The sequence below is a fragment of the Anastrepha ludens genome, chromosome 2 (genome assembly GCF_028408465.1).
Source record: "Anastrepha ludens isolate Willacy chromosome 2, idAnaLude1.1, whole genome shotgun sequence".
In the NCBI taxonomy this organism is placed as follows: Eukaryota; Metazoa; Arthropoda; class Insecta; order Diptera; family Tephritidae; genus Anastrepha; species Anastrepha ludens.
In genome coordinates this window covers 31,973,765-31,989,502 of record NC_071498.1, presented here as the reverse complement: position 1 = coordinate 31,989,502, position 15,738 = coordinate 31,973,765, and the positions used below count along the sequence as shown (strand labels likewise).

Genomic DNA, 15,738 nt, shown 5'->3' with positions numbered 1-15,738 from the left:
TAGCTGTTAGTGTAAGAAAAAAATGCTTTATACACTGACGAACTCTATTATGCTGTACGCCTCTCCAAACAAAAAGTGTAATTTTGAAAAGGTACTGCAGGTCAGTAGAACAAGTGTGTTGAGGACCGCAGTTGCCTACAGGACGTCGATAGCAATCTGCGTCATAGCTATCAACATTCCTATAAGCATTCGGGCAAATGAACAGAAAAGATTGTACTGCTAGCAAAGTTCCAAGCCTACAGGAGAATTCCAACAAGCAGAACGTTCCAACTCGATAGCTGAATGGTAATCAAAATGGGACCAGTCATCAAAAGGCCGGTAGGCGCATTAGCACGGAGATGTTGATTTTTTCCTGACGCAGCTATTAAACGCACACGGCTGCTTCCAAAAATATCTGTGCCGCCTAGACTTGGCTGGTAGTCCTTATTGCCCAGAAAGCTTGGACGAAGAGGAGGCTGCCGAACAAGTGGCCTTTTGTAGCAGAAGTTTCGCTAAGGAACACGATGACCTGGTAAAAAAACTGGTGTGTTTCTAACGCCCAATAATCTAATCTCACAAATGCTTGAATCGGATGAAAATTGGTGGACGTACAGGCTTTTAAAACACGAATTATCGTCGTGGAACTTCGCAAAATTGATTGGAGGCGAAGGAGTGTTGCTAGACGAACACAGCAGCAAGAACAACTGCCGTATTGACAAAAATGCAGTAAGAGGAAGTCTCAAATATGGCTGAGGCATCCAGTAACCTAATTATCAATTATAGAGCGGTGGCAGGAACTGCGAAATTCGACGTGTCCATAATATCTGTGTTAACTTTACAATCCCAAATTTCTATACTAGGCACTTCCTCGATCCAATTTCATCACCAGACTACTTATGTGTCCAAATAAAGATTTCTCTAGAAAATGTGTCAAATATTTATGATTTTATATGTACAAGGTGATGTCCAAAGTAAACAAGTCTGAGCTAAAATAGAAGCGACAGAAGCTTTGTTCTGATAACTTCGAGTTTATTTATTCAAAACAGTTCTCTCTAGCCTCGATACACTGATTTGCGCGATCTAAAAGCTTTTCGAAAGAGTATTTCAGGTCATTGAACGGAATATCCTTCAGGATGTCGGTACAGGCCTTTTGGATGGCCTCTACGAACGCAAAGCGTTTTCCTTTCATGGCCAAATGCAATTTTCCGAATAGGTAAACGTCACAGGGAAGACTTATACGGTGAGTGATTGATGGTTAAAATGCGATTTCTAGTCAAATTATTAGTCTCAAGACTGGATCGATGAGATGGTGCATTTCATGCAATAAGCGCCAGCTTCCTCCTTCGCGGTATTCAGGGCTAATTCGACGAATGCGAGGCAACAAACGTTTCAAAACGCCAAGGTTGACGGTTTGGCCCTTGGCACGAACTCCTTGTGGAAAATTCCTTTGGAATTATAAAAACAAATGAGCATCGACTTGATTTTTAACTTCTCCAAACGCGATTTTTTGGCTGGTGGCTCGCCTGGGCGTCCATTCGGCACTTTGACGCTTAGTTTCAGCTTCATGTTGGAAACAACACGTCTCATCACCATTTACAATGTTGTAAAGGAAGTTATCGTCTTTTCTAGGCCCTTTAATGAGGTGTTTCGATTGCTAAATTCTGAGCAATTTTTGGTCCTCAGTTAGCTTGTGCGGTATGAGACGTGTATAGACCTTTCGTAAGCACAAATGATCAGTTAAAATGTGATAAGTCGATGTTTTGTTTCCGATTTCATGAATTTCAACGATGGCTTCGGTTCATTTTTGATAAATTTACGAACAATTTCGATGAAGTTTTCGGTGATTACTGATTATGGGCGGTCTGTAAGTTCATTGTGATTTATGTCCTCATAACCATCTCTGAAACGTGTAAACCACTCATGAACTCTTGCAGGAGATAGACAATCATCGCCATAAACTTTTTCATCAATTCAAATGTTTCGGTAAACCTTTTACCGATTTTAAAACAAAACTTATTTTTACCGATGACACAAACATACTGACTCTGTAGACGCAATAACTTCGCTTCCACTGCACCGAATGCCACCAAGCTTGCACTGGAAATAAGCTAGGGATGCACCTTCCAACGCACTAACTCATCAAAAAGATGGCACTATCAAAAACATTTTTATTTTGAACTTCACCTTGCATATCAAATTAGACTAGTTTATCTCTTATAATATTGTTTATTGAATTCCGACACAATTTTTTCTAATAATTTTAAATAATTAAGTAAAAAACCTATTAGTATTATTTTAGGCCAAAAGCCTTAGCTACTCGACCCTTTCGTAATGTAATTTTTATATTTCTAATAAATAAATAAATGACTAAGGTTCGACGCCAATTCAAAAAATTATAAACGCTCCGATAGAGTGATTTATATTGCGCCACCCTGTACAAGCAAATAAATTGGCGAGGGTGGATGTGTGCCAATAAAAAAACAACTTACTAAAATTGTAAATCCAACTAATCCGATGTTACGAAATACGACCTTTTATTTTATTATCAAAAATATAGAAAATTATTTACTGATAACATTCACTGGTGGGAACTTCATTTAAGGAAGGCTGAATTGCATCGAAACACTGGAAGCTTTTGTATTCGTGCTAGCAGTTGGCAAATTGCACGATTTTTTGCCACTAGGTATGCTAAACGATTGAAGTAGCCAATTAGATTTCTGTGTAGGTTCGAAATGGCGTGGACTTGACGCAAAAACCGCGCTATTCTTTTCAGCAACTAAATTCAACCTGCCTTACTTAATTAATCAGTCTCTTTTTCTCGCCTCCTAGTATATCAAACACTTCGATGGCAGTATGATGGCATATAAGTAACAGTGCAGTTTGACCTGTTGTTTTAAGAAAGTGCTCAGAAAAAATAGCATACATAAGCGGTGATCGAGTATTTCTTCCAGTTCCTTGGTTGCATAGATAGCCGTTTAGTAGGCATATGTTGCGCTCAACAAGGCGTACTGCTCTTGGCCCTCAAAGGTTTTGATCGTGACCCATCCACGCGATATCGATAGTATTGTTAATTAATTAAATAAATACTTCTCGGAAACTCGCAAAAAGTTGGATTAACGATGCCCATTAATGAAAATTATCAGACTTTATTTACCATTAAAGAAAAGTGGAAGAATTTATTATCAGTTGATGATGATAGAGATGGATACAAACGCTCCGGCTCTGAAAGTATTCGATGCGGTACCAGCTGGTGGTAGTAGGTAAAGAGGAAGGCCTCCTCTGCGTTGGAAAGATCAGGTGGAGAAGGACTGGCTTTACTTGGTGTGTCCAATTGGCACTGGTTAGAAAAAAAAAGAAACGACTGGCGCGCTTTGTTAAACTCGGCCAAAATCGCGTAAGCGGTTATCGCGCCAATTAAGAAGAAGAAGATGATAGAGTAGAATGAATATCTTAGCTGTCATATCTAATGTGCGAAATCTTATTTTATTTAAGGAGCTCTAGTCAGAGGCTAGAAAAAATGATGATTTTTAAAATTTTTTTTAGCTAGTCAATTGCTTTATTTTACAAGAATAAAAACATAGCATTAATACATCATGTTTCGACTTGACTTTAGCTAACTTTTTAAAAAGAAAAATTAATAATTGTAAACGTTATCGCTGTTTGCGTGGAGCCCGTTTCTCCAGAAGCCCATTGCGGTGATTGTCACAAGTCCTTGGAAATTCATCTAAAATCAATCGGGTAAGAGGAATTAGTTTTATCAATAGATAATATTGTGCCTGATGGAAGTTTTTTTTTTAAATTAACAATATGGTGGCCTCAGGAAGTATTTTTCAGATTTTCGAGAAAAAACCCTACAGTTAATTGTTAAAAAAAAATCGAAATTAAAAAAAAAATTTCGATCAGGCACGAATTTTTTATGTTTTTCAAAAGCAGTAGAAATTTTATTGAAATCTACCAAGCGGTTCTTAAATTACAGCGATCACCAGTTCGAAAAACATGGTTTTGAGAAAAACTTATTTAAAGTTTTGCTATCGATTTATGTAAAGCCCGAGCGCCCTTTGTTAATTGTTGAATAACTCGAAAAGTATTTATCGGATTCACTTCAAATTTTCACACAATATTTTTAAGATACTATACTTTAAGATAATGCAAAAAAATGTTGACTACCCCTAACCCCTTAACACTATAACGACCGGGGACGCCAATTGGCGTCATATATGAAATAATCATATTGCGATATGTAATCGTGTTAAGCAATTTGACTAAAACTAGTCTAAGTAAGCGTCGTATTTAATACCGTTATCTTCACATAATTTGGCATTTTGTGAAAATTAAAACCATTAAGCTCAGTTTATGATAACCGTCGCGTGAATTGCAATTAAATACGTTTATTTGTAGAGTAGCTATCACAAAATTTGAATTAAATTTTCGTTATAAGAAAAACTAAAATTGTAAATATACTGTCTGTAATTTGGCTGTCTGTTTCACCCTTAGAATTTAAATCCTGATAACAATGGAAAACGATTACGAAAACATATTTTTAGAAGAAGAAAATTGTGCAGATGCTTTGTCAGATATTCCTGACGATTATGACCATAGTGACACTGGTGATAGTGCCAGTGAAAGTGGATTTGATAATAGTTTTTCTACAAGGCATAGTCCGCGTGTCTATAGCGATTTTGAACACGATGTTGAGTCCGACTGGAATGATGATGACCCACCCCGAAATAATCTGTCATTTGAAGGTAACCCAGGACTACCATTTAATCTAGATAAAAAGAATATAGACGATATTGTGAGTCTGTTTTTTGAAGATTATTTATTGCAAATAATTTCATCTGAAACAAATCGCTACTATCATCAGAACTCCAACGCTAGTAAATTACCCAAGAAAACTAAAAAATGGTATGATGTTACGGCTCCCGAATTAAAAATTTGGTTAGGTGTTATTATTATAATGGGACTAGAGAAGAAAAGTAAATTGAGTGATTATTGGTCTACTAATCAATTCCAGCCGATTATCGAAGGGGCAGACAATTATTGACTATTTTTCAGAAAAGTTCAAAGAGATTTATAAACCAAATGCCCCCGGTAAAAGGTCATAGGTTCATAGCAAAACTCCCCGGTCGATAAAGTGTTAATTAAATGTTTTATTTTAGGCATGAAGAAAATGAATGCCAACAACGGAATGTAACAGAGAAAATGTACATAAAATGCGCTAGCAAAGTAAGCAATGATATAAATGTAAATATTTATGTGTAAGTATATACAGGTATGCTACTACCATGTCAACGTTCATCCAGGCTAGACTTTTCGTTGCGGTTCAAGATCCAAGATTTTTTTAGTATTCATAGGAACTTAGGAGTTGTTACTCAGCACGTCTTCATGATTGGACCAGCGGTATTTTCCTTCGTTCATATTTACAATATTAGACATAAAAGACAAATCAGCTGAGGTTGTTCAAAACTTTTGTGTTGTCCAAAAAATAGGCTCAATAAACTCACGTTCTTTGTTCCTAAATTTTGCATCTTTTCATTTCTGACTACAAACTGCAAATTTCAGGTCAGCGCAGGGCAAAGGTGTACTTATACAAAAGACCAGATTCACCACAACATAAATTTGCTTATTCACAAAAAGTTCAGTCATACAATTTATGGCCATATGTTTTTGTGATGGATACATTTTGGTGGCTAAAATTTCTCTGGCACAAGTGAACTTCTCTTTTTTATCGAACTGTAACTTTGCTCTCTTAAATTGTATGAGATCGATTATTTTTTGGCGTTATTGAACACCTACATGCAAAAATTAGGAACAATTATTTCAAATTTTGGTGTTACGGAACACAACTAATGTTTTGTTGTATGTTTTTGCTTATTTTTTTGCTTTTTCTACAGTTTTAAGCCGACTCCTAACGGCAAATGGTTTTTGTGAGAAGTACAGAAGTTTTCATGGCAGAAGTATACTCGTAGGTTTGTCATTGACAGCCGAGGGGCATCCGCTAAACCCTAAAAAACCCTTTTCTATAACCTGATATTTTATACCCACGGTGGGTTTCAAATCTTGGCTCTACCGAATAGTAGGCACGCACAAACCTAATCGGCTGCGGCAGCCCCATATCTGCTTGACGATAAAAGTAAAAAAATAAAACAATGTAAATTGTGTTTAGCATTCCTTGAACCATTTTCTTGAATGTATTTTCCAAGATCTCATGGACGTCTGCCATGAATCAAAAATCCAGAATTTCGCTTCTAAATACTTTCAGCACACCAAGGCCGCTTTCGTTACTCCTCGCAGATTCTTCGATTCCTGTGCAATGCTTTTACCACTCAGTGAATGAATTCAATTAAATTTGTTGCAGACTAAGCCAAATATGTTGCATAATCCATATTGTGATTTTTTTAAACAAATTTCTTTTCATTTCGTTTTTGTAAATATTTATGTATGCAAGTAGATTGATGTACATATGTATGTATATGTGCATGTATTTGTTATGGCAGTCAGCGACCTTTTAGCAGATGAAATTGATGCGCTTCTTATCTCGATTGCATCTCCACGGCTTGTGATGCGGCAAATTCATCATTGATATGATTTTTTGCACTGCCGCAATATTCCCTTGCGTTGTTCATTTGCTATTTGCTTGTCGTTGGTGGTCGCAGAGGATTGATTGCGTTGTCTGACCGCCGATTGTGTTAATCAGATTAACAAGACTTTTATTTGATGAGATGCAGTTGCAGCGCCGACACAAGCGCAGGAAGTTGCGCGATAAGATCAATTCTGTGTGCGTTCTGTGAAATCGAATTCATGTAATAATACGAATGCAAAAAATGTAAGCAATGTGAATTCCCTAATACTGATTGATTCCATAATGCGATTGTTATATACATATCTATATTCCTTTTCTTCTTCTTCCTGATTAGGCGCAATAAGGACCCAAACGTTTTTGGATGAGATATTGATCAAATGAACCATCAGAGAGCTTCCGCTCAGGACATTGTAGTGAATGATTTTGGCTTGCGCCGTGTTGCTGCAAAGTCGGTCCCAAGTGACCTGACTTTCATACAAAAAGGAACCGAGTTGACATCACTAACGGCATGATTTGCAAGGGTGAATCCGACTCAACATTCGTCAAACGCATCACCACATGAGATGAGACGTGGGTTTACAAGTACGACACGCAATCCAGACATCAGGCGGCTAGTGATAAGCAGATAAGTAAGTAAAACAGTGTGGGGGCATCCTAAAGGCACAAATGATATTTTAGGTCGAAGTGTAGGCCATTGTTTACACTACAGATACTAAAATGTAGGCATTCCATTACCCTATTATCAAGCAAACTCTGGATTAGATCGGTCTACTTCGTTTCAGTACATGGAACACGGAGCCTACAGGTGAGGTAACCAGACAGATTAGGCAAAGAAGGAGTGAATACAGAACTAGTTCCCTCAACAACCTAGACCGGCCTTTAATTTGTGCAGTGGTTGGCATTATCACTGGGCATTGCCTAATGGGAATACATGGGAAGCGTATGGGGCTTCACTCTAATAACTTCTATAACTAATAACTTCTTCCGGTATTTGCCAGAGCGTGACTCCGTTATCTTAACTCTTACTCCTTTGGATGTCTGGAACCTGCAACTATACACAATTTTTCGTCATTTATCAGAGGTACAAAATGGTTTCACCACATCGGGAATTAGAGCGGGAAACTTATGCCCAAACAAGTGGTATCACAATGAACCTCTAGAACTAGGTGAGTGCCTCTACATTCTCAAGGAGGGTCGTACCCACCGAAACCTAACCTACCCTCGGTAAGAATGAGAATTTTGAGCCCAATCGTTTCGTTTGATATCCTTATCTTAATATTTAATTTAGTTGTGTAATTAATTTTTATTTTTCCAATAAAATAAGCTGGCGAGGTCAGCCAGAATATTCTTTCTGTTTTTTTATTTGCAAGAGATCACTCACCAATATTCATCACTATTAGAGGCGTAATAAAACAGAACGTAAGAAACTGTGCGCTTTCAAATAAGTGTACGGACTGGGAGTTCTTCAAACACAAACTTGACACCTATGTAAATATAGATACATCAATTACCAACGCGTATGACATCGAAAAGAAAACAACAGATTTTACATAGCAAATACAGAAATCTGCTTGGTTAAGCACTCCTGTATTGACCCAAAAAAAAAATTCCCTATAAATATCCTCAAATACTATGTCTTCTTAGCAAAAAGAGAAAAGTAAGAAAAAAATGGTAAACAACAGCAAACAACAGCAAACTGAGCTAAACAAACTGACCAAATTGCTCAAAGACAAAATACAAGAACATAAAAGTCGAGCGTGCAATACAAAAATACAAAATCTATCAGCAGATAAAAAAGCTGATTATTCGCTTTGGAAAAGTACAGCAAATTTAAAAAAGCCAATTATCCACAATCCTCCGATCAAAAAATAAATAATTCCCAAGCTCGGGCAAAAAGCGACATTGAGAAAGTCTTTGCGGAACATCTTGAAAAGATATTTCAACCCCACGAAAGATCCAGCGGTTCAAGAATTTTGCGAAATTGAACTATTTACACCAGAGGAAGTATCATCACAAATATCTAAATTGAAATCAAAGAAGAGTCCCGGTTACTTCGCCTTATAACTTCGGCTGTTCTTAAAAACCTAACACACAAGGCTTTAATTAAACTAACAACGATTACACTACTGTGGGCAAAAAGTAAGGTGAATTTGTTTGTCAAACTTCGCGGGATTAAAGTTTCGCTCTAGTTATTTTTTTCATGAGTTGGCAGCACTGTTAGTAACATCTGGGCCAACTTTCATGTGAATGTCATTATCAGTAATATATTTACGCTTGTGTTTACCAAACGACCAAGAGTGCATTTTTCGATTTTTACAATGACTGATTTGATTGAGCAGAGAAGTGCCATCAAATTTTGTTTGTGGAATGAAATTTCGGCTGCGGAAACGTTTAGCATGTTGCAGAAGGCATTTGGTGATTCGACCATGTCGCAGAAAAATGTTTATAAGTGGTACAAAGACTTCAAAGAGGGTCGAGAACAAGTTGATGATTTAGAGCGCTCCGGACGACCATCGACGTCAACAGATGACCAACACGTCAATAAAGTGAAGGAGTTAGTGCTCAAAAATCGTCGGTTGACTGTTAAAGACCTTACTGATATGATCGGAATATCAGAAGGATCTGTGAAAACCATTTTGAAAGACCATTTGGGCCTACGAAAAATCAAATCTCGTTTGGCACCGAAAACTCTCAATTTCTTGGAAAAAAGTCGTCGCGTTGATGTGTGTGAAACAATGCTTTCAGACTATCAGCTCAAGCTCAAATGCATCATTACGGGAGATGAAACTTGGATTTATGCTTACGACCCTGAAACAACCGACCAATCAAACGAATATCGTGCTAAAGGCGTGGCCAGACCGAAAAGAGCACGTCAAAGTCGTTCAAAAATAAAGGTCATGATGACAGTTTTTTTCGATTTTCGTGGTGTGGTGCAGTATGAATTCTTTCCACCTGGCCAAACTGTTAATAAGGAATATTATTTGAGCGTTATGCGTCGTTTACGTGAAGCAATTCGTCTAAAAAGACCAGAATTATGGGCCAACAACTCTTGGTTTTTGCATCACTATAATGCACCGTCTCACACTGCAATCGTTCTTCGTGACCATTTCGCCAAAAATTCCACGCATATCGTTCCGCCACCACCGTATGCGCCTGATTTGACTCCGTGTGACTTCTGGCTATTCCCAAAACTCAAGAGACCACTCCGGGGAACGCGTTTCGAGTCGATTGAGGAGATACTCGTAAAAGCTGAATCGAAGAAGGTGCTGATGGCTATACCGGAAATGGACTATTTGGCATGTTTCGGGGATTGGAAAAATCGTTAGCATAAGTGTATTTCATCGAGAGGGGATTATTTTGAAGGGGATGAAATTGATTTACAAGAATAAATAAAGATTTTTCATTTTACAACCAAATTCACCTTACTTTTTGCCCACAGTGTAAATGCGTGCATCAGCCTGAAATATATCCCATTACATTGGAAAATTTCAGAGATCATAATGATCCCTAAGCAGGAAAAAATGCAAACGAGGCAGCCTCATATCGCCTAATTTCATCACTACCACTCATGGGAAAACTTTTCGAGAAACTATTTGTCTTGCGCCTAAAAGAAATAATTTCACTCAAGCAACTAATTCCAACACATCAATTTGGCTTCAGAGAAAAACACTCGACGATACACCAAGTTCATCGAATATTTCACACAATAGAAGAGTCTCTGGAAAAAAATAACATCTGCTCTGCAAAGGCTTTTGATAAAGTCTGGCATGAGGGGCTGATCTATAAACTTAAGACGTTAATTCCGATGCAATTTACCGAATTATTGACTTCTTACATTGAAGATCGATATTTTCGCGTAAAACATGGACAGGCATATACCAGCCTTAGAAAAATCAATGCAGGCGTTCCGCAAGGCAGCATACTTGGGCCTGTATTGTATTTGTTGTATACTTCCGATTTGCCTGTTCCTAAATCCTGCAATATAGCGACGTTTGGGGATGATACGTGCGTCCGCGCTGTTGGCGAAAACGTGGATGAATCTACTGCGAAGCTACAGGAATTTGCTTGTTAGTTATATAACTAGGTGTAATAACATGAAATGTATCTATTTATTAATAACGTTTCAATAAAAAAAAAAAAAAAATGTACAAGAGAACCAACTATAAATAGTGATTTAATAATAAAAACCTTATGTCTATGGAAATATATCTAAATGCCTGTAATATTACATAGTTTAAGAAATTTGTTAATGGCACTGAAATTTCCATAGGTGGTAGCTTTAAGAAGGTTGGATGGTTGAAGATTCCCGAATAAAATTTTTCTGAATTGGTTCAAGTCAGGACATTCATCTAGGATGTGAATAACAGTTAGGGAGCTTGAGTTACACTGTGAGCAGTTCAGACTGTCGGAACCATTTAAAAGGTGGCAATGTGTTTTTAAAGTGTGGCCTATTCTAAGGCGAGTAAACGTTCTTAAATCTATGCATAAACAATTTGGTGGGTAGTTAGGCTTCAAACCAATAGGGTTATGTTCTTTGTAATGGTGCTGGTAGTTTCTCCACTCTAGTAGACTCTTCACATGCATACGAATATCTTTCGTTGTAATATACGTAAGCAGTTCCAGTGGTTCACTGGATGCTTCTTTAGCGCGCTCGTCTGCTAGGTGATTGTCTCGGATACCAGCGAGACCCGGAACCCACATAATTTTTATTGTGCTTTTGCAGAGATATAGGATATCGCGAGTATTGGCTATGAGGATTGAATAATTTCTCGGGCTTAGGAGAGCCTCTATTGCCGATTTACTTTCTGTGCAAATTATACATTTTTTACCTTATCGCGAGACGAAGGAAACCGCTTCATGCAGTACCGCTGCCTCTGCTGTGTATATAGAGCAGTACTGTGACAAAGCGTCAACTTTGATGGTGGTGTTCTGGTCGCTTGTGATTACAAACTTATATTTATCATAATTTGATATTTAAAAAAGAAATATATATATTTTGATTTGTTTTAATTAAGTTAATAGGACTATGAATAAGTTCGTGCGGGTTTTTTCGAAATTTGAAACTTTATTGACGTAAAATGGTTACAAATTTAATATTCAAAATATTGTCCATCGCTTACTACTACTTTTTCCCATCTTTCTGGCAATTCACGGATTCCCTTTGTGAAAAATTCGGTCGGTTTTGCCGCAATCCACGAATCGATCCATTTTTTGACTTCATCGTAATTACGGAAGTGCTGGTCAGCCAGGCCATGTTGCATCGATCGGAAGAGATAGTAATCGGATGGCGCAAGGTCTGGACTATACGGCGGGTGGGGTAGGACATCCCATTTGAGCGTTTCTAAGTATGTTTTGACCACTTGTGCAACATGTGGCCGAGCATTGTCATGTTGCAAAATAACTTTGTCGTGTCTATCGGCGTATTGCGGCCGTTTTTCTCGCAGTGCTCGGCTCAAACGCATCAATTGTCGTCGGTAGACATCCCCCGTAATCGTTTCATTCGGTTTCAGTAGCTCATAATACACAACACCCAGCTGGTCCCACCAGATACACAGCATAACCTTCAGGCCATGAATATTCTGCGCCGACGTCGATGTTGAAGCATGGCCAGGGTATCCATACGTTGCCCGACGTTTTGGATTGTCGTAATGGACCCACTTTTCATCGCCAGTCACAATTCGATGCAAAAAACCCTTTCTTTTGTGCCGTTGAAGCAGTTGTTCGCATGCCATAAAACGGCGTTCAACGTCTCTTGGCTTCAATTCATACGGCACCCAATGGCCTACCTTTCGGATCATTCCCATGGCTTTTAAACGTTTGGAAATGGTTGATTGATCAACTCCCAAAGTTTTTGCAACCTCTTCTTGCGTTTGAGCCGGATCTTGATCGAGCAATTCCTCCAATTCGGTATCCATGAACTTTGGCGGCGCACCCTCGCGTTCTTCGTCTTCCAAGCCAAAATCACCACTTTTAAAGCGTGCAAACCACTTCTGGCACGTTCGCTCAGATAGAGCATGCTCACCATAAACTTCCACCAAGATACGATGACTTTCGGCTGCTTTTTTCTTCATATTAAAATAATGAAGAAGAATTCCCCGCAAAAACACATTATTTGGCACGAAATTCGACATTTTCAAGTGTGGTAAAAATATTGTTGTTTACGCTTCAAATAAAAAACTTATACTGACGTTTGTGCCTTACGACAGTAGCTCTCCAATGAATGTTTGGAAATGTGGATCGATGGAATAATAATCAAGTTACGCCATCTGTTGTAAAACCGCACGAACTTATAAATAGACCTATTATTTGATTAAAAAAAGGAAATTCTTTTTTTTTTCTTGTAAGTTTTCGAGTCACCTTTGCTAGCAGCTTGACAGTGGAGGTAAACTGACGACAGATACAAACGCTTGAGTCTAACACTTACTACAGTAAAAAACAGAAGACAAAAGTTTATAAATATCGGATTATTCCACATTTTCCGATGTTTCATTTCCTCTACAACCGCTTGTGAACGCAGTGGATACTATAGATAGCGTAATGTCCCCTTTCGCCAACAGGAGTGAAACCTGCACGAATTTCATTTCTCGTTGAAGTGGGCCTTCTCATAAGCAACCATTTAGCTTCACCTAGCCTCACACAACCGCGAATTGCTGATGTTTTGCGAATATACACATCCCTTCCTCGTTCAATTTGTCACAAAAATAACACTTAACGATACAGCAAATTACTTTCCGCTTAAAATTGATTGCAATTCACTCACGTGACTTGCTGCGACCGCGCATGCGTAACTGATTGCATAACTTTATACGCAATGCGAGTATCTGTGTCTGTGTGTGTATGTGATAAATAGTGCATGCATGCCAACGCGGTGCTGGGCTAATACCATCACCATCAACGCCATGACCATTGCCGGCTAATGTCTAATGCTTTCAAGCAATTCCATTGCGTTTTCACAATCTTTTGGCCATAAAACAACTTAAAGAGCCGGAGAAGACATTTTATTTTGACTGCGTGCGGCGAATTTATGTACAAATCCATGCAGATACATATGTAACAACATATCCAACTACAATAACAACAACAACAAACGCTACATTGTCAGTGCAGCACTTGCAAGTGGTATATGGAGCTGCAGCGTCTAAGAATAGCTTTAGCTGGCGGTAAATCAACAGAACTGGACCGAACGCCAAAAATGGACGAGAGAAGCAATGCTGCATAAACGCAAAGTAAGTAGATATTTCTATACGTAATGCCTTTATTGCGCTTGTAGAACAACAAATAAGCTGACAAACAGCCAGCCAACAACCAACAAGTTGCAGACACCACCGTCGCCGCGCATGCTGATCGCACTGCAGCAACACGCGCGCAGGTGGGGTGGCATAGCACCGGACGAAAATTTTAGAATTCACCGATATAAAACAAGCATTTCGATGTGATAACTGACAAAGCAACATGGAAAACTAATTTATTTTCGCATGCGAAATGTCAGCTTTCTGCCGAGATAGTTAGTACAGGAAGTAAAGTCGGTGGCGCTGGTGATGGTGATGGTAATGGCCATCGTAGTGGTACTGGTAGCGATGGGGGCCGCTAGTGCAGTTGCGCCAGATTAGAACGATCAACAGTCGACCGGTACTTCGCACCACTACCATGCATGGCTGTATGTCCGTAAGCTGATGCTACTACGCGCGAGTAGTATTTACCTCTTCTGATGTATAACTGTGTAAATTCCCAATGAAAGTGCAATGCGCAATATTCCCGTCACAGCCATAACAACAAACACATTCATGGCATAGCTATTATGTACATACATCAAATGTTGTTGTCACATTGTGCCAATGTAAACAAGCGAGAAAATTATTTAAGTGGTCCTTCCTATGAGCACCTCGCGGTATTGATTCTATTCATTACTAAGTAGTATCTGCGTGTGACTTGTTTAAAGGCAGTTGGTAGTCGACCATCTGCGTGCAGGTTATGCTGCATAGCAGTGTTGCCACATTTTGTTTTTTTAACTGAATATTTCCAAAAAACTACCAAAACCAAAGCTCCAAAACGAAGAAATTTTTTAGAAAATTAAACTTTTTCAGTTTTACTAAACATAAATAATAAAAAAAGGCTGAAAGGGGGGGAAACATTTGTTCAAAATATAGTAAATTTTAGATCAAAAGCTTTTAACCATTTGCCTTAAGTCATCGTGTGGGAGACGTGATCCTACTCCCGTGTCTAAAATGAGAACGACGTATCAGAAAAATGATGTCTTTTTCTGGCCAAAAGCGAGAACCTCGTATCAAATACGAGACTGTTTTTACGCACAAGCGAAACTTTCATCGAAAGTGGCATACACAGCTTTGCGATGGCGCCGAACGATGCCATTGGAGCTCAACACACAAAATATTGGGTTGACAACTAAGTAATTGCGTATTTTTTTTTAAATCAAAGACAATTTTTTTCATGGAACTAAATAGCTTTATTCTGTAATGTATTGCCCATTTGATCACTCACCTTTTGCCATCTTTCAGGCAGCTTCATAATCCCACGTTCATAAAACTTCTGGTTTTTATTAGCAAACAACTGAATCAGGTACGATTTGACATCATCAGTATTATTGAAATTCTTACCATTCAAGGAGTTTTGTAAAGATCGAAACAAAAAGTAAACAGATGGTGCAAGGTTAGGACTATATGGCGGATGTGGCAAAACATCCCAACCAAGCTCCAATAATTTTTGCCGAGCAGCCAAAGAAATGTGTGGTCTTGCATTGTCAAAATGGAATATAACACTTTTTCGATTTGTCGGCCCGAATTGACAAATCTTTTATTCAACTGCATTGCTTAATTTCGTTAGTTGTTCAATGTAGACATCAGAATTGATCGTTCGGTTGGGTGATAAGAGTTCAAAGTAGACAATTTCTTTGTAATCCCACCAAACTGATAACAAAACCTTTTTTTGATGAATATCAGCTTTTGATGTTGCTGTGAACCAACTGGCCTGTTCCACGATCTTTTCCGCCCGATATTATTGTAAAAAACCCATTTTTGATTGCCAGTTATCAGTCGTTTTAAAAATGGATCATTTTCATTACGTTTCTTTAGCAAATCGCAGCTGTTAATGCGTTGCGTTAAATGCGTTTCTTTCAGTTCATGAGCAACCCACGTATCGAGCTTTTGAACATAGCCAAG

At 38.4% G+C, this 15,738-nt stretch overlaps 1 protein-coding gene and 1 long non-coding RNA gene across 2 annotated transcripts; both read left to right on the top strand.

Moving 5' to 3' along the window:
* The first annotated feature begins 4,492 nt into the window (after nucleotides 1-4,492).
* On the top strand, nucleotides 4,493-5,023 carry LOC128855933 (uncharacterized). Its single transcript, XM_054091227.1, has one exon. It carries the CDS (start codon nucleotides 4,493-4,495, stop codon nucleotides 5,021-5,023), a length of 531 nt encoding a protein of 176 aa, XP_053947202.1.
* Nucleotides 5,024-6,714: 1,691 nt separating this feature from the next.
* LOC128867846 (uncharacterized) lies at nucleotides 6,715-7,741 on the top strand. Its single transcript, XR_008455033.1, has 3 exons — nucleotides 6,715-6,805; nucleotides 6,897-7,191; nucleotides 7,345-7,741. It is a non-coding gene; the product is annotated as an uncharacterized LOC128867846 (long non-coding RNA).
* Nucleotides 7,742-15,738: the final 7,997 nt, after the last annotated feature.

Coding starts and splice junctions, on each gene's coding strand:
- LOC128855933 (XM_054091227.1), top strand. CDS start 4,493: ATGGAAAACGATTACGAAAACATATTTTTAGAAGAAGAAAATTGTGCA.